Below are 24274 nucleotides of genomic sequence, written 5' to 3'. Positions count from 1 at the left end.
GTTCCAACTCTATTTTTGTCCATCTCAGAGGTCGAAAATTCTGCCTTCTCTTAGGTAATGAGAATGGGCATGCCCTGGTCATATTTTATGAATCACCCACCGTGCACTAGGGCTCGGTTTAATCACCGTGTACAACTGCTCAAAGCATATATGCTGTAAATATTGTAACTAGCTAGTTCTGCTCACCATAAATATAATCATATCTTCTTATTACACTATAATCTCCACTTTTGTAGTGTAAGCTTATCTATTATGATTCATTTTTTTATGTCGGACTTTGATGAATTTATGTTTAGCACTTAGCACTATTGAATGAGATATTATTGAGTCATTACGAAATATTTATCGATAATCACATTGTTTATCACATCTCTTACATCGTATATAATTTTTTGTTTTTATTACATCAATAACTCATACAACAAGTAGTCTTCCGTGAATTGAATTCACGACATTTCACTTACAAATGAAAGACTTATTGTCACTAGACAGAATAGTATTGGACAAATAATTTTATTTTTAAAACCATGAGGACTAAATTTCTTTATTTAAAACAAAAGAGCCTTGGAACATTCCCAAGGTACGTACCGATATAGTAGTGAAATTACCTTCAGATTTTGGCGAAGTCAACCGTACTCTTCCCATCATGAGCCTTCCGGAAGAAATGCTTGACATAGTCAGAATACAGAACTTGCTTATACAATGGTTTCTCCCCACTACTCTCAAGCACTTCATGCAGAGGCCCTATCACGTCCGATGGCCTCGGATTCACAAATATGGGAACCGAAATTCTAGTCTTACTTCCATTAGCAGCCACTCGATGCTCGACGCTCTTGTATTTTCCATTGCTCATTATTTGCAGTGCATCGCCAACGTTGATCACTAATGACCCTTCCAATGGAGGAACATGCACCCAGGTATCTTCATCAGTAAACTCAGGTCGGACGTAAAGCCCTCCGATGTAGTACTCTTGAAGGAGGATTGTGAGTGTGGAGACATCAGAGTGACGCCCAACTCCAACTGTCAGCTCAGGGTTTGGGCAAACGGGGAAGTAATTAAGGTTAATTCGCCTGGATCCCATTAGAAGTGGTTCTTTGGTTGTGTTTATTTCTGTCACGTTTAGCCTTTTCATCAGTATATCTAGGAGTCGTTTTATGAGTATGTCTGTCCTCTTCATGTATTCGAGCACTTCAGCCCTGGAAAAAAACAAAAACAATAAAAAAATTCAAGCATTAGTTCATGTAATTAATAAATGAATGTACGATGTCCTCAATGTCTCAATGAGGGAGTTGCAACTTTTTAGGGGCCATGAAATCGGGGGCCCTAGGCGCAGGGAGGACTATTGGGTCTATGCTCACAGATAGGCCTGGGAATTTGACACCAAGAAACCGATACCGATCCCGACCGATCCGAGCCGAAACTGATCGAGTCGGTATGAACAGACATCTCCTCGGAATACCGATCCGAACCGTACCGATATCATAGTAAACGGGTCGGCACCGGTATGGGTCAAATTCATACCGAATTGACCGAACCGACCCGAATTCCTTCGCGTTTTCGCTTGTCGCTAGCCTCGGTACGACTTGTCATATCATTCAGCCCTATACTCCCAATTGACCAATTCCATCGCGTTTTCACCATTCAACTCCGACCCCAACCCTAAAACAACTTAGCCTCCATCCCTACTCTCGGTGTCATCGAAAAAAAGCAAAGGCTCTCAGACTCTCAGAATCTCATACAGAATTAGAGACCAAATCAGAATCTCCGGTGAAGAATTTAAGAGCCTCGTTTTGAATCCAAGTCGATTAGCAGCCTTGTTCTCACTCTCTCAGTCTCTCAGATTCTTCAAACCTCTTAGTCTGAATCAGTAGGTAAACTGCAAGTGGATGATTTGATGGTGATCATTTCATAAGAACTCGTTTCTGTTTCTTTCTTGTTTTCTCACTTTCTGTAACTTGTTTTCTGTTTCAGAGAATTCAGTTTTATGTTTTCAACTTGATCATTTCATATTTTCATGAACTTATTTAGGCATTTGGCTAATGAATTTCAATTTGTGTAAGCTACTGAACTGATTTGAGTGATTTCAATTTGTGTAAGCTATTGAACTGTCTAAACTATATGATGATTATGATCCACTTGTTTTAGTCTTTTGTAGTTCCAAGTTCTCTTTTCATTTGCATTTTGGACTGAAATGTGCATGACGTTCAATGGAGAACTAATTAGGAAGGCAGGCAAATTTGCCTACTGCTGGTCTGCTGCATTTTTTCAGGTTTCTGGAAACTTTGGTTCACAGTACTATTGAAACCGATTGATACCGAACTATTCGGTTTCGGCACTGATCGGTATGATTGATGAAAAATCCGGCATCCCGAACTGAACCGGGCCGATTATAAACTCGGTATCGGTTTCGGTACAGGCCCATTCCCAAGCCGAGCCAAACCGATCCCAGACCTACTCACAGATGGCTTTAGTCCGCATCTTAATCATATAGGTACGACATCCCCATCTTAACCTAAACATATATACACGACATCCTCATCTTAACCATAAATGAATGTACAAATAAGCAAGGTTTTCTCCGAAACTGCCAAAATTTTCGTAATTTTGAAGTATCGAAATGAAATTTATATGCTATATCATTTCTGTCAGAAGTTTCCTGAAATTTTCCGTACATTTCCACGAAATTTTTAATTTCTGAAATATCTACACACACAATATATATTTAAAAATTCACACCGAAATTTTGTCTGAAATTTCTCTAAAATTTTTGTTAAATTTTTATGTCACCTACAATGAATTTTTACTTCATACTTTTATAGAGAAAATATGATTTTTTTTTTTTTGCAATCAAGTTGAATACAACAAAAAAACCTTTTTGTTTTTATCTGCTACAAAGTTGAATGCTCCAACCATAACATGATTTCCTTTTTGCTTCGTCTCAAATATTGTATGCTTCATACATTGTAACATCATATTAGGTAATTCCACAATATCCGATATATGGATTGCATGGGGAAATGGAACAACATGTACACATACAATAACCATGTGATGAAGTATGAAAATTATTTCCAAAATTCATGTACTTGGGAGCAGTATTGTATGATACTAAATGAAAGCAGTTCAACCAGCTACATCGAACCACATCATAGTAGCTTTTATATTCCTTTTGTTGTACTTGTTGATTTTCATTCACGGGGTTTTAGTTTTACGTGCCCCGCCCCACCCCGTTGTAATTTTCTAATTATTAAAAAAAGTAAATCATATTTACATTATCAATATACAACACATTATCAATACACATAGATAAAAACACTAGTTTAGCAACCTACTATAGTACTAGTTAATTACTCGTCCATATAAAATATCATAATTCTATTATAAATGTATAATTTTAGAGATGTTACGTTGTAAATAGGTTTATTACAAGTTAGTTTAGTCTATGTAAAAGTTTCATTCAAAAATATCATTTTATAAATGCAATTAATTTGATTTCTTTATTTTTAACCGAAATTTCCACCAAAATCGAAACTTTCTCCGAAATTTCCTTAAATTTGAAGTATCGAAATCGAAACCGAAATTTGAAACCTTGCAAATAAGTGGGAAAACCGGAAAATCGAGCCAAGAACTATTTGGAACCTAGAAACTGTTAGCAAAGCTTGTCAACGTGAACGTCAATATGACTTAGTTGACCAATAAGATGCTGTCCAGCTGTAATGCATGTAGTGGTGACCTGTTGCTGATGTGCTGCTGATGTGTACTTACAGGCTGTAATAGCTAGGAATTTGTTTGTTTCGTTTTATTTTTCTCTACTGCTATAAATAGCTCTTGCATTGTAATAATTTCTACTTCTTCATCAATTAGAAAAACTCTCAGATATTTTTGTCTGAAGCTCTCTTTTCTCTCGGTGAGTTCATCTTCTTCTTCCTCTAGCTCAAAGTTTATAGATTCATGGCAGCAATGTTATCATGGTATCAGAGCTTTGGCTCTTGATTCTACATGTTATTCTATACCAGTAGTTGTAATTGATCCTCTTCTCGCTTCCGCATTTAAGCTCATGTGTGCTTCATCAGGTGAAACCCTAGATCTGTGATCTTTACTTTGTTTCTAAGTTTCAAGCTTCCATACCTTCTCAGCTATTTGTTCTTCGTAATGGCACCTACTGGTGAGCTTATTCCTTTCTCTTACTTTGTGACTCTCAATATGTTAATGCTTGGTTGAGATCTGAAGCTGATTATAGCTATTCATTACTTCGTTTTGTGGAAATTGTTGATAAAAGTGTATAATCTGTTGAGATGTTGATAATCCTCTTGAGTTGTGGAATTGATGATAATTGCTTCAAGTTTGTTGAAGATCTGTGATAGTATAATAGAATGATAACATAACTGTGTTATTGTGAGCAAAATCTTTGATAAAAGCTGTATAACCTGTTGTTTGGAATAATCTCTGAAGCTATGGCCATGTCACAATCCGAGATCAACTCCCTGCTTAGCACAATTACTGTTCGATTGAGTGAAAATAATTTTGTAAAGTGGAGCTTTCAGTTTCAAGCTGTGCTTGAGGGTAATGATCTTTTTGGATACTTTGATGGATCATATCCTTGTCCACCTCGTTTTGTTCTCACTGAGGAAGGTGAAATCACTAGTGACATTACTATGGCCTATAAACTGTGGAAGAAAACAGATAAAGCTCTACTTGGTCTTCTAATGGCTACTCTTGATGGTGATATCATGGACATTATTGTTGGCAGTAAGTCCTCACATGAGGCTTGGCTTGCATTACTTGAGAGGTTTTCTACTGTTTCTAGAGCTAACATCATACAGCTCAAAACTGATCTTCAAACTATTAAGAAAGGAGCAGATACTATTGACAAGTACCTTCAACGTATTAAGCTTGCAAGAGATCAATTGAGCTCTGTTGGAGTAACACTTGTTGATGAAGATATTGTGGTTGTGACACTGAATGGTCTGCCAGATGAATATGCAATGATAAAGACTGTCATTAGGGCAAAAGACACACCAATTTCACTGAAAGATTTCAGAGCTCAATTACTGGCTGCTGAAAGAGATATTGAGTCACTGCTTGTGCCTCATATGTCTATGTCTGCAATGGCTGCAAAAGGTTCATTTTATAGAAGCAACAATAGCTCACACTTTTCTGGAGGATCAGGTTCTTACAATGGAGACAAAGGGAAAGCATTGTGGAGTGATAACACCTCTAAGTCTCAGACCTGGAATAACAATGGCACATTCTCTCAAAACAACTCAAGTGGTGGAGGGTTCAAGAATTATAGTGGAGTTGAGTGTCAAGTCTGTGGAAAGAAAGGACATACTGAGAGTAACTGCTATAAAAAAATTGAGTGTCACATTTGCCACAAAAAGGGTCACATTGCTAGCAAATGTTTTCAGAATCCGGCTAATACTCAAGGATCTGAGTATAGAACCAATGTTGGTGCTTCTCCAGAATGTCAAATTTGCAGTAAGAAGGGACACACGGCTATCAACTGTTTCTATAGAGGAGATATACCTCCTGATCATCCTTCTCTATCAGTGGTGGTGTGTCAAATTTGTGGACTGAAGGGACATGTTGCTCTTAACTGCCATCACAGAAGCAACTATGCCTATCAAGGTTCTGAACGTCCTGTTTCACTCACTGCTATGACTGCTCACACTGGTTGTAATGGTGCAAGTTCTTCAACCTCATCTAGCTCTAACAATGCTGAGGTGTGGATTGGTGATACTGGTGCAACTCATCACATGACATCTGACTTGAGAAACCTCTCCATTGCTCATCCTTTTGCCTCCAACAACACCATTACAATTGGTAATGGAGAAGGTCTGCATGTTAAACACATTGGCTCTGGTCAAATTACACCTGCAAAGCATACTTTTCAGCTAAACACTGTGCTTCATGTTCCTAGTTTAGCAGTTAATCTGCTTTCTTTTAATAAGCTATGCAAGGATAATAATTGCTTCATTATCATGGATGATATTGATATCTGTGTGCAGGACAAGGCATCAAAAGCCCTTCTTTACAGAGGAAAGAGTAATGGGGAAGGTCTTTTCCTTTTCAAAACACCAAAGCTCACACCACCATCTCAGTCTGCTCATACTGCATTTGTTGGAGCTGCTGTTAAATGCTCACTTTGGCATCACAGGCTTAGACATCCTTCTTCAGATGTAGTGTCTAAAATGTTGTCTTTGTCTCAAGTCAAGTTTAATAATGACAAAGCTTCTCATATGTGTTCTCATTGTCTTAGTGGCAAAATGCATAGATTACCTTTCACTGAGTCTGTTTCAAAGTCAGTTTCTCCTTTTCAAAAGGTACATTCAGATCTTTGGGGCCCTGCTCTTTGTTTGTCCATTGAAGGTTTCAAATACTATGCAACCTTCATAGATGATTGTACCCGATTTGTGTGGATTTATCCACTGATCAATAAATCTGATACTTTTGCCACATTTGTCAAGTTTTACAATTTTGTGTTTACTCAGTTCAAGCACAATATCATTTCTCTACAAACAGATGGTGGGGGTGAATATAACAGTAAAGCCTTTAAGAATTTTCTTGATCATAAGGGCATTGTACACTTTATCACTTGCCCTCATACTCCCCAACAAAATGGGGTAGCAGAAAGAAAGAATCGACATATTGTTGAGACTTGTATTACTCTTATGTCTGCAGCACACCTGCCTAAACAATTTTGGTTTCATGCTGTTGCTCATTTTGCATTTCTCATTAATAGAATGCCCTGTGTCAGTTTGCATATGTCTTCTCCATATATCCAACTCTTTGGATCTGCACCTGATCTTGGTCATCTCAGAATTTTTGGTTCTGCATGTTATCCTTATCTTAGGCCTTACTGCAGTGATAAGCTTGATTCTCGGACAACTAGATGTGTATTTTTGGGCTATGCCTTGGGCTACAAGGGTGTTTTCTGCTACAGCATTGAGAAAAACAAGCTTTGGAGTGTAGACATGTTATTCATGATGAGTCAGTGTTTCCATTTCACTCTTCTGGTGTACTCCTTTCTCCTGATCCTGCTTTATCATCTCCTTCTCCTTCCCAACATATGTCTTCTGTCCCTGTTAGTTTTTCCCCACATATGATGCCTGTTCTCTCGCCTGATCAGCTCCAAGTTGTTCTTCCATTTGTCTCTCAGCCTTCTGCTGCTATCCCAGCTCAGGCTGATGAGGGGGTAGAGACTATACCTATGCCTGGATCCTCTTCTTCTATTGATGTTGACAATGGTGGTACTAGTGATGATGGTACAAGTGATGGGAATAGAAACACTGGTACAAGTGATGGGAATAGAAATGGTAATACCAATGATGATGGAAATAGAAATGATAGCTCTGAAGAGGGTATTTTTAGTGATTCATCTCTGTTTGTTGACAATGATGCTGTACAAGATAGTAGTCAAGTATTCTCTCAAGAGTTGCAGTTTATTGTTGATCCTGCACTTGCATACAACAATCATTCCATGATGACCAGGGCTAAGAATGGAATAGTCAAGAAGAAATCGTTTGATGAGTTTTGTGCTTATTCCTGTGTTGTCCAACACAATTTACTTGATGAATTGTCTTACTTTAGTGGTCTCAGTGCTGTTATGGACATTCATGATCCTGTTGAGCCAAAAAGCTTTAAAGCTGCTGTTGATAGACCTGAATGGAATATGGCTATGAATGAAGAGATGGATGCACTGAATAAACAAGGTACATGGCAACTGGTTCCATTTCCAGAAGGTAAAAATATTGTTGGGAGTAAATGGGTGTATAAAATCAAGAAAAATCCTGATGGAAGTGTTTCACGATATAAAGCAAGATTGGTTGCTCAGGGATATAGTCAAGAAAAAGGTTTGGACTATGATGAAACCTTTAGTCCAGTTGTAAGGCATAGTACAGTAAGAATTATTATCTCTCTAGCTGCAATGTATAACTGGGAATTAAGGCAACTTGATGTTAAGAATGCCTTTCTGCATGGTGATCTCAAAGAAGAAGTGTACATGCATCAGCCTCAGGGTTTTGTTGATCCAGTTCATCCCAACCATGTGTGTTTACTCAAGAAATCTCTATATGGTTTGAAACAGGCACCAAGAGCTTGGAATGAGAAATTCACTAATTTTCTTCCTGCCTTGGGATTTAAGTTTTCTCATTCTGATCCAAGTTTATTTGTTAAGGTCACGAGTACTGGAATAATTGCATTATTACTCTATGTTGATGACATTGTTATTACTGGTTCTGACAAAAATGGTGTGTCAACAGTTGTCTCTGAGCTCAATGATGTGTTTGACATGAAAGATCTTAGGCCTTTGTCTTATTTTCTGGGAATCAATATTCAGTACAATGACAAAGGCATATTCTTGTCACAAGAGAAGTATGCAAAGGAGTGATAGGAGCATTTTAATGCGACGTTTTAACTGTTATTTCCCTATATTTTCTGCGTTATTTCCTTAATAAAACTCTGTTTAGGAAAGTTTCCATTCTTCGAATGGGAAAGTTCCTAATTGTAGAAAGTTTCCGTTTTGTAGTTTCTATTTTCCATTTTTAGAAAGTTTCCATTTCTTATTTTAGAAAGCTTCTATTTTCAGGTTTTTGGAATAAATAAGCTGAATTGAGTTCATAAATGGAACAAGAAGCTTTATGAAGATGACATGGCAAGGAGAGAATCAAGGAAGAGTTTTTTAAAAAAAAAGGAAAATATACTTTCCTTGGGGATTAAATTTGCCGTGTAATACTTAAGGAAAAACAAGGTGACAACGTGGGAATTAAAGATGATTGATTGAGGATTCAAAGGAGATATTTTTGGGAGACTTTTAAGGAAGAAATATTGTTGGAGGAATAATTTGGTGTGATTGCCAACGTGAAAAATCAGAAATAATCAAGAAGGTGACGCCAAGAGAGATTCAAGGGAAATTCTTAAGGAAAGAAAATATGTGTGCAGCAAGAAAAGGTCTCAAAGGCGTCTAGATTCATCCCTAAATTCCCTAAAGGAATGTTGGCCGAAATTCATGAAGAAAATCAGAATAATTTCAAGGAAATTCGGCAATTAAATATGAGGGAGGTATTTTAGAGAATTATGATTGGTTGGAACACATCACAAGGCTTACTTGACATTCTATGATTGGTTAGACCACATCACAAGCTTACTTGGCGAATTATCATTGGTTGAAGCTATGTGGAAAATTCTGATTGCTTTGTGAACCCTAGCCATGCTCCTATATATACCCACCTCTTTGACGTTGAGAGGGGTTCCACACACCTTAGAAAAATTCAGAAAATTCTCTCCATCCTCTAAAGCAAGCCACGGATTTCAAGCAAGGCCGAAGGGAGAAGAATGAGCCGTGACCTATTCCTCCACCATCCACCATTGAAGACTTGTTTTCAAGCTTCAAGGATCACAACGAAAATCATCCATCTTCATCTTCCATCCACGGTGTAATTCGACCTCTACTTTGTAAACCTTGTTTTGAATTCGTTGGTTATGTACTAGTTGACATTCATGATTGAACAAAATTATTATTTCTGGAATTTTTATGATTGAATGAAATTTTCAGATTCTTATATTGTAATTCGAGAGTTGCTTATGTGAGTTTGTTTAATTAAATTTGCTTTATAGATATCTTTTGTATTTTAATCTTATGTGGTTCGAAACACTTAGGGTTTTGATATGAATGGTGCTAGGTTTAAGAACATGAAATCAACTTTTTGTTTTGTGTAACTTGAATCAAAGTAGTAAAGGTTTTGGACAAAAACCGAATTTAATTAAAGAGGATTGCAATTAGGTGGACTTTTTGTCATACTAAGTTGCACACTTGAGTTGATAGCCTTTCTTTGTTCTTAATGAGTTAAACATGTCATGATTGACTAGCTTTCTAGGGCTTGATTACATGTTTGATAGGATTAATCTTTGTGCTTTCACTTAGGTTAATTAGCACTGAAAAGTAAAAAATGGGAAATTATTTGCTTTCGAATATTTCACATGATCAACTCCTTTCTCATGACTTAGATGAACAATATTAGGATTTAATCGAATTTGATCATAGTTTCAGTTTTGATCTTTGTTCTCTCATTCCACCTGTGTATATATGTTTTTACATTTTCTTTATTTTATTTATTTTAGTTTTTAATTTAATAATCCTAAAACCCCCTTTAGTGTTCATTTGTATATATTTTTATTCTTTGTTTTATTTTTGTACATAATACTTTTTACTTTTATTAATTTGTTTTTGCAATTACAGGTGTACCCTCAATCCCCGGAATAGAACGATCCCTATTTATTACGTACTACTAATGACATTTCAGGGTTAAATTATGCGCTTGCTTTTAAGCGCATCAAGGAGTTGATAGTTAAAGCTGGTTTAGAAACTTGCAGAGAATGTAATACTCCTTGTTTGCCTCATCTGCAGCTTTTAAAAAATGAAGGTACACCTCTATCAAACCCTACTCTCTACAGGAGCATTGTTGGTGCATTACAATACTTGACATTCACCAGGCCTGATATTGCTTATGCTGTAAACACTGTGTGTCAATTCATGTCCTCTCCAACTGATGTGCATTATGCTGCTGTTAAGAGAATCTTGAGATATTTGCAAGGTACCATGTCTAAAGGGCTGTTTTACAAGTATGGTAATAGTGTTGCTTATATCAATGCCTTTTGTGATGCTGATTGGGCTGGGGACGTTAATCAGAGAAGATCAACTACAGGCTTTATTGTGTATCTTGGACATTGTCCAGTCTCATGACAATCCAAGAAACAAGGATCTGTATCTAGAAGCTCAACTGAGGCTGAGTATAGGGCTCTTGCTAATACTGCTGCAGAGATTTCATGGATGAGACACATTCTGTGTGACCTGCACGTCCGGATTCCAGCTCCACCTTTGTTGAAATGTGACAACCTTTCTGCTCTTGCTCTATGCTCAAATCCAGTTTTCCACTCAAGGATTAAACATCTGGATAATGATTTTCATTTTGTCCGAGAGAGAGTTCAAAGACAAGATCTTCTGCTACAATATGTACCCACAGAGAGCCAAACTGCAGACGTTTTCACCAAAGGTCTTCATAGTCCTACGTTTAAACAACATTGTACCAATCTCAGTGTGTTATCTCCCACTGAGATTGAGGGGAGGTGTTAGCAAAGCTTGTCAACGTGAACGTCAATATGACTTAGTTGACCAATAAGATGCTGTCCAGCTGTAATGCATGTAGTGGTGACTTGTTGCTGATGTGCTGCTGATGTGTACTTACAGGCTGTAATAGCTAGGAATTTGTTTGTTTCGTTTTATTTTTCTCTACTGCTATAAATAGCTCTTGCATTGTAATAATTTCTACTTCTTCATCAATTAGAAAAACTCTCAGATATTTTTGTCTGAAGCTCTCTTTTCTCTCGGTGAGTTCATCTTCTTCTTCCTCTAGCTCAAAGTTTATAGATTCATGGCAGCAATGTTATCAGAAACTGATACCATGTCGGCAATTATCACTTATATTATGTTCAACGCTTGATTGCCAGAAGAAAAACCTGTGTACATTCTAAGTTCCGGAACCATATACATTCTGACAAACCAGCTTAGACCCTAAAAACTTTGAGGTGTTTAGAAATAAGCCAAATATATTCATATACCGGGCCAACTATATATCCATACGATCGATAAAACTGCAATAAGCTAAAGGAGATTCAATGCCGTCATCAAAAACTGAGACAGTAAGATATATAGTGTAGATTTCACTGCTTACTTGCAAACTGGAGGCCAGTGTGCAGAGGCCTCATCCTCAGAAACATAGAAGAGACTAAGCCAGTCTTTCCACTCCAGTGCCGTCTCTGCTTCAGGACTAAAGCTTGTCCCAAAGCGGACATTGGTTGAAGGCGAATGCTCTTTCGAGAACTTACACTTCTCCTCAGCTGGCATCTCAAAGAACCTGTGAGTTGCTTCCTTGACATGCTCAAGAACTTCAGTGGGCACACCATGGTTGAGTAGTTGAAAGAACCCCCACTTCTCTGCCGCATTGCAAATTGATTCTGCCACTTTCGGGTCCTCCCAGTTTGACACGTGAATGATGGGAATGGATTCTTCAGGCATTTTTGTCATATTCATACTCATTCTTTCTTCAAGGGGTTGGATATATTGCTTTGGGAGGCTTTTGAGTCCCATTTGGGAAAGACCCTTTACTCCATTGCCTTTGTTTATGACAAAATCAGTGAGATCTGAAGGGTCTGTTTGGCTCCAAAACCAGCTGGTGTGCAAACAGTCTCTTTTGGGCGAGTGGTTGCGCAGGCGTGCCAGCACCGCGGGGTGCAGTCGTTGGGGTAGTCCCGTGACCTGACTTCTTCTTCAAGCGCTGTGGACGAGGAGAGCACTAACCTCGTCACAGAGTTCTTTTCTTGCCTTCCGGAAAAGGACTTCTTGCCTTACGCGAGTAAGGGCTTCGGTTGTGGTCTCTTTGCGTTCACTAAATCGATACTCAACCTGAAAGCTGAGCAGAGCAATCACTGGGAAGTTTGAGAGGAACACGGGTTTGCTAAAGCGTGACTTTAGCTTCGCTGGGTGCGAGGGCGTTACCCTTGCTTCGCTGGAAGTAACAGTGGCGGTTGTGCTCGCAGTCGGCTCCTGGGGAGACTGGGACTGGAAGTACGGTCGTCGGGTTGAACTGGTGAGGCTGACAGTCGGCTCGCGAGGAGACTAGGACTAGCGGGCGGTCACCGGGTTTCAACGAGGTTGGGGATTTGCTCCGGGGAGGCTTTGTAATCGCTGGGATTGATTCGAGAGAGAGAGGTCCTTTTCTGTATCGTTTTTAGCCTCTATATATAGGCTACTGCAGATTCACTTTCCTAAGAGGAATGAAATGCTATATTTAGGCCACAGTTATTGGCCTTGAATCAAATCAAAACTCTTAATAGTTTTGATATTATCGTAGGCGATAATTAATAATTATCCGCCTCTGTCACCGCAAGAATATAGGCAAAGATTAATTGCCTCTTAGAGTCTCAGACGTAATCTTCCTCTTGGATGCAGTGGTAGGATATGTACGTATCCTATATTGATATATATCTTCGCGAGGACTCTTGTAGCTCGCGGCGGCATGCAAATCAGAAAGGATATATATATATATATATATATATATATATATATATATATATATATATTATTGCAATTAAGAGGTGATGGTGTCCCTTCCATTTGACGTACATCCAACTTCATTCCCTGATTGCCACGTATGTGGGAGGCCCTTGATTTTCTGCTTAATTGGTCCACTATAGGACTTAATTGCGTGGAGCCGTGAACTACCTCGAAGTAGAAGAGGACAACTTGTCTGCCATGTTTAATTGTATATACCCATCATATATACTATATGACCCTCTGCGCACTTCTACATATATATATATATATATATATATATACTAATAAGGATATATATAATTATGTCCCTCTATGTTGTACGTCCAGCCATCCATGCAATATATATATATAACTATATTCCTTGAGGATTGCTATCAAGCATGATTAATTGCATGGCTTCCCTTATTCCACGTCCACCTTAATTGCATGGTCAATTATATATCAACTCATCTTGCTCGCGCTCGCGTAATCTCGGCCATACACACAGCCTGTATATTTTATGCTCCCGTTTTGCACAGTCTTGACAACCAAGCAAATCACCATTAATCATCAAATCTCTTGATAATTACTAGTAAATCCATGAATATCACGATTTGCCTCACGATTGCTTGATCTCTAAGCAGGCCTTATTTGACCTCTAAACAATATATTCCGAACTTGTCGGAAATAAATAGTTTGGGCCACCGATATTGGCCCGGTCTTCTTCGAGTTCCCTTTGTCGGGAAAAATATTTATTTTGGGCTCAAACATTGCCCCCCAGACCTCGAAATCAAAGTTCCCCGTCTTGACTGAAGAGGTCTTGAATCAGCACTAGTCTTGCAATAAAGTTGTTCTAAAGCCACTGTAGTTGGCTTAAATGAAAAGCAAAGATGAAGTACTCGCCATAAGTTCTCGAATTGCTCCAGAAAGTAACATCAACTTGGATGAAAAACTTGATGCAAGTTCCTCGCGATGTATTTTTATTTGTTGCATTTACTCTCTGCCTCGTGAAGTCTTCAAATTGCTCGCGACCCTTCGCGGTGATGAGAATGAGCTTCGGCTATGAACGCTCGCGAACTTCTTGCTATAATTAATTGTCCTTTCTGCACTCTTCGCGGTGCCCAAACTCTCCTTACTTTAAATCGCTGCACATTGAGGGGCCACGTGCTCCTTGTTGCTTTATATAAATATATATATACCATTAGGCTAATCAATAAAGCCTATGTTGTCCCCAGTGGATGAGCACGTGTTGTAGTCAGCTCACACCATCATGCATCATTTAATCTAAGCCACCATGCAGGCTATATATATAATATATATATATATATACTGTCAGAACGCACCACCTCTTCACTGCTTCATATGCAGATTCAAGATATAATGTAAGAATAATTAATCATCAACTACAGCCACATGCTGGCTTAGCTAATAAAGTAATCCCAAAAGTATGTCGGCCACAAGAACTTTCCAAGGCAGTTTTGGTTCGCGAGCTCGCATTCCTCTATAGCATTTACATCCTTGCTGCAACTGTGATCTCTTTTTTCAGCCTTCTTTAAGGGTACATGAATGCCAAAGATTTCTGAAAACCGCAAGATCACCAATCCGTCTTCTATGCACAGAACAGGCAATGGTGTGGAACTTCTGTCTGGTAGTATGTCCTATAGGATCATGAGAAAGAGAGAGAGAGATGTAAACGTGAAGCTCTTCTGCATGATCAACCAAATTTTCAGAATTTAACGAGCCTATTTCACAACCATTCTCCTCAGATGGTTGTCCTTTACGATCCACTGCAATATATGCACACCCTCATCACCAGAGACAGAGATAGACTGAACATCAACATCATTTTCAACCACCTCATGTTCCTCTGCCTCATCTCCAGCTTCACGTAATTTGGCCCATGAAACTTCTGCAGAAAGACATTCCTTTTTGGGCAAGAGATGGTCCTCCTCAGTAGCAGCTTGAATCTCTCCAAGAAGAAATGTTGGTCCTGCTGTTTGAATTAATTATGCGTTCCTCCACTGCGACTCAATTAGCTTGATGTGCAGAGGAATAGAAGCCCCTGATGGTAGTATGGATCAATTATGCTTTTCTTTTCTCCCCTGCAACTATAGCCACTGTATCTGGCATACACTAGAGCCACTTGCTGGCTAGATTCTCTCAATAGAATTTCCGTCATGAAAATGCAAGACTACTGTGGGAAGAAACTCTGAAAATTTCTTGGTAACTTCACTTCGCGAGCTTTTCCTGTGTGTCCACCTTGGCCTATAATCAATTCGAACTTGCTGCAAAGGCTTATCAGAAAGTGTCTTCTACGGTTCCACTGTTCCAAAGTTTTCTCGCATCAATCTGATGGGCCTTCGATGCCACTGCGATTGGCATGTATGACTTGTGCTACTGTTGGTGACCTCTGAGGCTCTGAAGATTGATAGTTCTGCCCCCCAAGTCTGCACATGTCATCTTCACAGCACCGTTCTCTCAGGCATTCCATCGAACGCCTTATCTGCACATCCTTCCTGGGGATTGCGCTTGATTCTTCGCAACGGCAGTGGATATGGAATCTTCTGCAACCTGACTTAGCTATATCGACGTCTGCCACTGGGATCGGCATCCATCCATTTAGCAGCCCTTAGATCACCTTCACTTCAGAGTGAATCTTGTTGGAGAATGTCTGGCGAAGCTCGCTGGCGAAGCCCAGGCGATGTATATCAGCGAGCACTGCCGTCGCGGCCGCCTCCGTCGCGGCCGTTCGCTCGCGGCCATTCCCTCGCGGCCAGTCGCTGATGTCTCCGTGTGCGACGCTCACGGTCGCTCGCCTTCGCTCGCGGCCCCGCGCTCTTCGCGATCGCTTGCTTTCGCTCGCGGTCGCTTGCTTATGCTGTCAATCGCTCGCGGCCAGTCGCTGATGCGCCGCATAACTCTCTTTTTGTATTATTATTATTATTATTATTATTATTATTTTTTTTTTTTTAACTAACTAAAAAAAAGATGCAAACTAAAAATTAGAAGCAAATAAAGAAGCTAGCATCAGTGCGTTTGGCTAACCTCTAGAAGGCCACGGGGGAGGCCATCTATGCCTTACTCCAAGCTCCGACGTATCAAAATTTATGGCATGAAAATCCCTCTTGCGGGAGCTTGTAAGAAAATAACAAAAATACTTCGTGTCGAACACTTGGAAGAAATTTGGCTCGTAGAAGGAGTATTGCCCCCCAAGTATCTTTGTTGGTTGACGAGGCGAGATCTTCAATTGAAATTTTGGAGATGACGTTGTCCCAAGATCGGCTTTGTCGCCAACTACCATGTCATAGAACATGGTGTCTTCATAATAAGCCACAGATTGGCTATTATATTTGACCACTTGTTCAAGGGATTTGAACTGCTGCATATGATTTTTGGAACCAATAATTAAATTATAATTATCATCATATTCATCATAGATTGGCTCTGTGTCAAGACTGGACTTGGGGTCACCGAATCCTTCTTTACAAATCTCAAAGCCACTGACTAGCCTTGAAACATATATGAAGATCTTCAAATTGAATTGATTAATAAAGCCACAGATTGGCTTCTCAAGACCAAAACATAATTGATAATCAAGTGGCCCATGCCTTAATTGATAATTAAGTGGACCACACTCTTGACCTTCTGCATGATGAGGACGTCCAGCAACCATAGAACAACTTAATTCATAATTAAGTTGATTGTGGCTTTGGTCACCTTTTTGACCATGATGACGTCCAATAACCATATAATGGCTTGGTTGATGACTGATTAGACCATGACTTCGACCATGCTTTTGATTCTGATGAAGCCCAGTAGGTAGATAGCAATTTAATTGACAATTAAGTTGATCTTGGTGATCACTAACCTGAACGTGAGCTACGTCTTGCCCCCCAGGCATCTGATCAGTAGCCACATATTTGGCTTGATCAGTGGAGAAATCATATATTTGTTCTGAGACAATTATATTGTCAGAGAAACAATCTTGTTGACCATCCTCTCCATGCAAAGCCTCTATGTAAGGTCGTGACTCATCAATGAGGCATTTACGTTTGTTGCCATCTGTAGGCAATTCAACCTCAGAAACAACCTCTTCGCGCGAAGATTTTTGGCTTTCCAATTCACCTTGCTGTGAACCGACTTGAGTAGTCAAGCTGGGACCTTCCTTGCGCAAGGTCGCGAACTCCGATGAGGTATGCTTGTTTTGGCTCGCGATGGCGTTCAAAATTGTCTTATGACGCTCATCCTGTTCGGCAGCGATGGTTATAGCTTGCGCCTTCAAGGCACCCTTTGTTCGTGTAACCTGCTGCCTGGTACTCTCTGCGTATAGAGTCATACGCTGCTCAAACTCGCGGCGGAGCCTTTCTGATTTTGCAGTTTCTCTGGCAAGATCCGCGTCCATCTTCTTGCGATGGTTCTCGACATTCTCCATAAGGATCGCGAGTGTCTCCTCGAAGGTCGCTCCTTCCGGGATAGGCTTCGAAACAAAAGCCTCTTCTGTTGTAATGTCGTCATTGGTGGCAACATTGGCCATATTTTCACTTTAGGAATCTCCTTTGGTAAAGATTTTCCTCTGGCATCCCAATGATGGTGAATACAAAAGACTCTAGCTTGGTCCCACTGGGCGTGCCAAAATGTTTGGCTCCAAAACCAGCTGGTGTGCAAACAGTCTCTTTTGGGCGAGTGGTTGCGCAGGCGTGCCAGCACCGCGGGGTGCAGTCGTTGGGGTAGTCCCGTGACCTGACTTCTTCTTCAAGCGCTGTGGACGAGGAGAGCACTAACCTCGTCACAGGGTTCTTTTCTTGCCTTCCGGAAAAGGACTTCTTGCCTTACGCGAGTAAGGGCTTCGGTTGTGGTCTCTTTGCGTTCACTAAATCGATACTCAACCTGAAAGCTGAGCAGAGCAATCACTGGGAAGTTTGAGAGGAACACGGGTTTGCTAAAGCGTGACTTTAGCTTCGCTGGGTGCGAGGGCGTTACCCTTGCTTCGCTGGAAGTAACAGTGGCGGTTGTGCTCGCAGTCGGCTCCTGGGGAGACTGGGACTGGAAGTACGGTCGCCGGGTTGAACTGGTGAGGCTGACAGTCGGCTCGCGAGGAGACTAGGACTAGCGGGCGGTCACCGGGTTTCAACGAGGTTGGGGATTTGCTCCGGGGAGGCTTTGTAATCGCTGGGATTGATTCGAGAGAGAGAGATCCTTTTCTGTATCGTTTTTAGCCTCTATATATAGGCTACTGCAGATTCACTTTCCTAAGAGGAATGAAATACTATATTTAGGCCACAGTTATTGGCCTTGAATCAAATCAAAACTCTTAATAGTTTTGATATTATCGTAGGCGATAATTAATAATTATCCGCCTCTGTCACCGCAAGAATATAGGCAAAGATTAATTGCCTCTTAGAGTCTCAGACGTAATCTTCCTCTTGGATGCAGTGGTAGGATATGTACGTATCCTATATTGATATATATCTTCGCGAGGACTCTTGTAGCTCGCGGCGGCATGCAAATCAGAAAGGATATATATATATATATATATATATATATATTATTGCAATTAAGAGGTGATGGTGTCCCTTCCATTTGACGTACATCCAACTTCATTCCCTGATTGCCACGTATGTGGGAGGCCCTTGATTTTCTGCTTAATTGGTCCACTATAGGACTTAATTGCGTGGAGCCGTGAACTACCTCGAAGTAGAAGAGGACAACTTGTCTGCCATGTTTAATTGTATATACCCATCATATATACTATATGACCCTCTGCGCACTTCTACATATATATATATATATATACTAATAAGGATATATATAATTATGTCCCTCTATGTTGTACGTCCAGCCATCCGTGCAATATATATATAGTTATATATATATATATATATATATATATAACTATATTCCTTGAGGATTGCTATCAAGCATGATTAATTGCATGGCTTCCCTTATTCCACGTCCACCTTAATTGCATGGTCAATTATATATCAACTCATCTTGCTCGCGCTCGCGTAATCTCGGCCATACACACAGCCTGTATATTTTATGCTCCCGTTTTGCACAGTCTTGACAACCAAGCAAATCACCATTAATCATCAAATCTCTTGATAATTACTAGTAAATCCATGAATATCACCATTTGCCTCACGATTGCTTGATCTCTAAGCAGGCCTTATTGGCCTCTAAACAATATATTCCGAACTTGTCGGAAATAAATAGTTTGGGCCACCGATATTGGCCCGGTCTTCTTCGAGTTCCTTTTGTCGGGAAAAATATTTATTTTGGGCTCAAACAGGGTCTGTGATGGTTTGGCTTATAGATGATGCCATTTCTACAATTTGAGAATTGGGGATGAAAAAAAGTTTTCACTAGTCCTCACGAAGTGATCACAGTACTATTTATTGGCCACCGAAGTGGTAGGTTGTTTTTAGGAAGTGAAGTGGCACGGTTTAGATCGATTTACGTGGCAATTTATTGGCTATAGACACCAACTCACCTAGCAAGTGTCATGCATGTTTTTCTTCAAGTTTGCTTTGGCACTCTGCTTCATTTGGCTTGCTAATTAATTAGTGGACCACACTGATGAAATCTAATTAATTGTAAAGAATGTATTGGACTGTGATGCTTAAATTTTGTGTGTTGATATAATATAGTGTATTAATTGTGTTGTCATATATTATGAATTTAAAGGTGCATATCTGAGTAGAAGAAAAAAAAAATTCATAACTATAAAATTTGTAATACACAATTAAAATTAATTTAAAAACGAAAAAAATAAAATAGTGAATTCCAAGTACATATATTAATATATAATTACGATTAACGCTTTTTTTATGTATGCAAAGTCAATTTACAGATTTATAATTCTTAAATTTGTAATACGAGACTAAAATTGATTCAAATACATCTCATAATCAAAATAGAGAGAATCCCAAGTGCAGGTATTTGATTCTTTGCCTTTGGGTAGGTCATTGGGGTGCTTCATGAGTTAATTAAAGAAGAAAAGGAAAAAACAAAAAAAAAACAGAGGCAGCTAGCTACTGACTACTTAGCTAGCTATGTTATGGGTGCTTTGATCGGTTATGAATTTAGATTTCTCTTTGGTTGTCTTTATTTTCTGCATGTGAGGTCTTTAGAAAGTCAAATCTGCAGACCATAGGTTTAGTTTAGAACCAACTCTGTAATCTTTCTTTATAGTGAAACTTGAATGTCTGCGAACCCATTAGCAGGTGGCAAGGCTTTATTTTTCTTGTATTTCTAGTGGATGATGCAATTTATGCTCTTTTATGGTTTTGGGATAGTATTGCATCACTCATTTGGTTCATGCTAAAATGGAGTTGAATGAAATATTTACTGCTAATTGTGTATCCAGATGGCTCTTTGCTTTATGTTTATTCTGTTCAATGCTCATAGTTATGTTGATAATCTTATGTATACTAGGTATGACTTCGCAACATTGACACATTTGTATGTTCTTGTTCCTAGGAACACCATACCAAGGTGGGATATACTTCCTTGACATTACGTTTCCCGGTGATTATCCATTTAAACCTCCAAAGGTACTACGCCTCATTAGGCATTTGATGGGGAATAATTTTATATCTATAGTTCATCTTTACATCCAAAGATACATCATATAGTTATATACTAAGTATAAATTCTGAAACTGATACTATGCCAAAAAACAAAGTAATGAAGTGATCATCCAACTTTTCGTTTAGGTTATTAGTGGGACCCATAGGCTATAGCCTTGGTACCTTTTTCATAAATCGATGTATCAAACATTGATCTCAAGAATAAAATGTATATGTATGAATTAAATACAACTGGAGGTCAGCAGGTTAGCTGTGTGATTCACCGATTTGATGCTAGTATCCTTTTATTTATTATTTCTCTTCTTAAAAGGATTAGCGTTTCTAAGTGTTTCAGATTTTATTCAGGACTCGAGTCTTTCATTGCAATGTCGATTCTTCTGGTAATGTAAGTTTGGAAATCGTAAAGGATGGTTGGAGTCCAGCTCTGACAATTACAAAGGTGCTACTGGCAATTCGGTCCATTTTCACAAAACCTGATCCTTGTAAGTTCTATTATCCTTTGAGCATTCTTCGTAGTTTGCTTTTCTGCCTGTTCTTGTGTTCCTTTCCTTATGTTTCCTCCCTTTCTCCACTCTTCTACTCGTGGTATAGCAGTAGTTTACTTTTAGTACTAAATGTTAGTATTTTTAAGCAACTCATACTTGTGTTAAACATCATTAAATAACAAGGGTTATTATCACAAATGGTACCTGAACTATACATCAATCTTATCGATCGTACCTGAACTTTAATTTTGATCACAACCAGTACCCGAACTTTTCGATTTCATTTTAAATGGTACCTAGAGCCACCTCCGGTCACTATTCCGACTAAAAAAGGCATGGGAGGCCATCATAGTGATGATTTTTGATGATTTCAAAGGTTGCAATCATATATAGTGATGATTTTTTGGTAATAGACTTGCCTTGAACTTGTTTTTTTGTTTTTTGTTTTCTTAGATTTGGCTTTTTTGGCCGGAATATTGACCGAAGGTGGCCTTAGGTACCATTTAAAATGAAATCGAAAAGTTCAGGTACTGGTTGTGATCAAAATTGAAGTTCAGGTACCATCGACAAAATAGAGGATAAGTTCAGGTACCATTTGTGATAATAAACCAAATAACAAAGGAGCTCATTTTCTTTACATTTCCTGAGTTGATCAATTATTCTAAAAGAGCTCTCAATTTCATTTCGAGAGGCCCCAAAGTGTATTCTAGATAGGACTGAAAAATCGAAGCATGGGGGAGTTTGGCTTCAAGATTCAGTTCTGAATATAGCTGAATGTTGTTTGCTACCCATCAGACAACCAAGGAGAGAGGATGACAGTGTGGCTGTTATATGGAGAGATGAAGGCTGTGATGATTCTGCTGTAAATTGTATGACACTAAAAGAACTTCGGGAACAAGTAATGTATGCTCTTATTTAACTTCCTAAGTCCTTGAGATTCATTACATTTGAGCAATGATTGTGACTTTTTTCTTTTCACCCAAACGTCCTTGCTACTCTTAATCCCATTTGATTGATCACCTGGAATATGAATGTCCTTGATTACAATTTTTTTCTTTTGTGACTTGTCTAAACTTTTCATTCATTCTGCTTGTTCTTCTACCCTTTTCCGAATAGATCAAGATGTTATCTCTTTTTATACAGTTTCCTCAAACCATTCTCTTTTGTTCATGTTGTCTACACAAAAATTCACAGGTTGGTGGCTAATGCACTAGACCAGGATGCAACCTTTTCAAAGGGTGATGCCATCGCAATTGACATGCCAATGACAGTCAGTGCAGTTGTCATATATTTGGCAATCATACTAGCAGGATATGTAGTTGTATCAATAGCTGACAGTTTCGCTGTTAACGAAATTGCAACTCGTGTGCGTGTGTCTAAAGCAAAGGGAATCTTTACCCAGGTGGACTTTTCCTAATATGTGGAGCTTTAACATTAAAACTTTTCAGTCTGTTTATAAGGCCATTAACTTAGTACTTTAGTAGTCTCTGAAATGATTTCTGCTTGCACTTTGTATCCAGGATTTCATAATACGAGGAGGTCGTAAATTTCCTCTGTACAGGTAGAGCATACTACATTTGCAAGCATACTAGATACTACTAACTTAATGTCACATTTGGGAATAATAGCGTTGTTATGGTTAATTAATACTTTTTCTTTCCTTGCAGTCGGGTTGTGGATGCTGCTCCATGTAAAACTAAGTTTTGTGTCATTTTTAGTTGCTGATGTGATTACACCATTTGTTGTAATGGATGAACAGGTGAGCTTGGTCAAGATTGTCGCAGAGTTTCCTCGAACAGCTTCTAATAAGTTAGTAAGAAGAGTTTTGAGGGACCAAAATGAAGCATGAACTTTCTGTTCGGAGTAGAATGTAGTTACTGTACTATGTCAGCCAACAGTGTTCACTCCCTTTTGTGCGGATGATAAATAGGAATTTGCAGATGGGATGAGAATTGATGTTATTATACAAGGTATGTGTCATGCGGTATCATTGTCGGAAGCAGTAAATAAAGGAGAATGAAACTCACATTTCTTTTAGTTTTTGGTTGAAATTTTTATAAAAGACAAAATTTAAGTTATTGTTGTAAATATTAATGTGGCTATTCATGTAATAGCAATTAGTGTTGCGTGATATACGCCAATTAAGATTGATTGGTGATTAACAGAATATAATTAGCGATTGATTGATTGTAATCAGACGAATGATTGATATAATCGTTAAATAGTTACCTTTTGTAAACCTGAGGTACTCCTATATAAACCTCATTGTGAGATGAATAGAATCACTCCATTTCTCATACTTCATTCTTGGTGTCTAAACTCTCCCTCTCTCAAATTCTTTTACTATCGTTTTACAACACGTTATTAGCACGACAAGCTCTTTGATTCAGATTGCGAGTTGCGGAGAGAGGTGGTTCATCATTCAATCAAGAGAAGAGGCGAATAACTCCCTAGCTATTGGATTGGTTGGATTGGCTGAGAAGACAACCTTCTTAGTTCTGCACAAAGAAGATGAAGATTCATCCGTTCTACATTGAGTTAAGTTCTCCAAATTCTAATTTTAATTCATGTTTTCAAACTTGATTATATGAACAATCACCATGATGCATGAACCCCCAAATTTACTTTATTAATTTATTTGGTTGATACATATATATCTGTCGTATATATTTGTTCATGTTTTTGGATTTGATTGACATATACCATGACACATTGACATGTAGGATTCCTATTTAATATTACTATAATGCCAGAAGCGTTATTCAAATCATTGCCATAATAATGTGCATCATTTCCTGTTAATGCCGTATATTACGCTCATCACCATAATGATTTCATTATTGACTTTATGATATTTATTTACTTCATTACAATTTCTTAATGCTGTACATTAAGTTTATTGCCATAATGATTATGTAATATTTATGGGGTTAATGAAGCATTAATGCCAGAAGCATTTTAAGAAAAAAAAGAAGACAGGTTAATGGTGAATATTAAATGAGGCTGAGTCAGAAGCTCAAATCAAGCCCAAAGTCACAACAACAAATCCGAGCCAAAAGCTCAAGCAAGTTGCAAGACCAGAACAGAAGCTCATCACATGTTGTCATGAC

At 38.7% G+C, this 24274-nt stretch overlaps 2 protein-coding genes across 2 annotated transcripts; one reads left to right on the top strand and one right to left on the bottom strand.

Annotated features, from left to right (window-relative positions):
* Positions 1-40: 40 nt before the first annotated feature.
* LOC112164437 (feruloyl CoA ortho-hydroxylase F6H1-3) lies at positions 41-17624 on the bottom strand. Its single transcript, XM_024300629.2, has 5 exons — positions 16959-17624; positions 16136-16469; positions 11730-12207; positions 609-1196; positions 41-135 (listed from the first exon to the last, which is right to left on the bottom strand). The coding sequence occupies exons 1-4, from the start codon at positions 17622-17624 to the stop codon at positions 611-613; spliced, it is 2064 nt and encodes a 687-aa protein (XP_024156397.1). The 3' UTR covers positions 41-135; positions 609-610.
* Positions 17625-21822: 4198 nt separating this feature from the next.
* On the top strand, positions 21823-22889 carry LOC112164436 (probable acyl-activating enzyme 18, peroxisomal). The gene is made up of 4 exons (XM_024300628.2): positions 21823-22067; positions 22359-22566; positions 22685-22725; positions 22832-22889. Exons 1-4 carry the CDS (start codon positions 22036-22038, stop codon positions 22887-22889), a joined length of 339 nt encoding a protein of 112 aa, XP_024156396.1. The 5' UTR covers positions 21823-22035.
* Positions 22890-24274: the final 1385 nt, after the last annotated feature.

This window comes from Rosa chinensis, chromosome 5 (assembly GCF_002994745.2).
Source record: "Rosa chinensis cultivar Old Blush chromosome 5, RchiOBHm-V2, whole genome shotgun sequence".
Classification (NCBI taxonomy): Eukaryota; Viridiplantae; Streptophyta; class Magnoliopsida; order Rosales; family Rosaceae; genus Rosa; species Rosa chinensis.
Note: the sequence above shows the minus strand (reverse complement) of the source record. Positions and strands in the feature narration are given on the sequence as shown.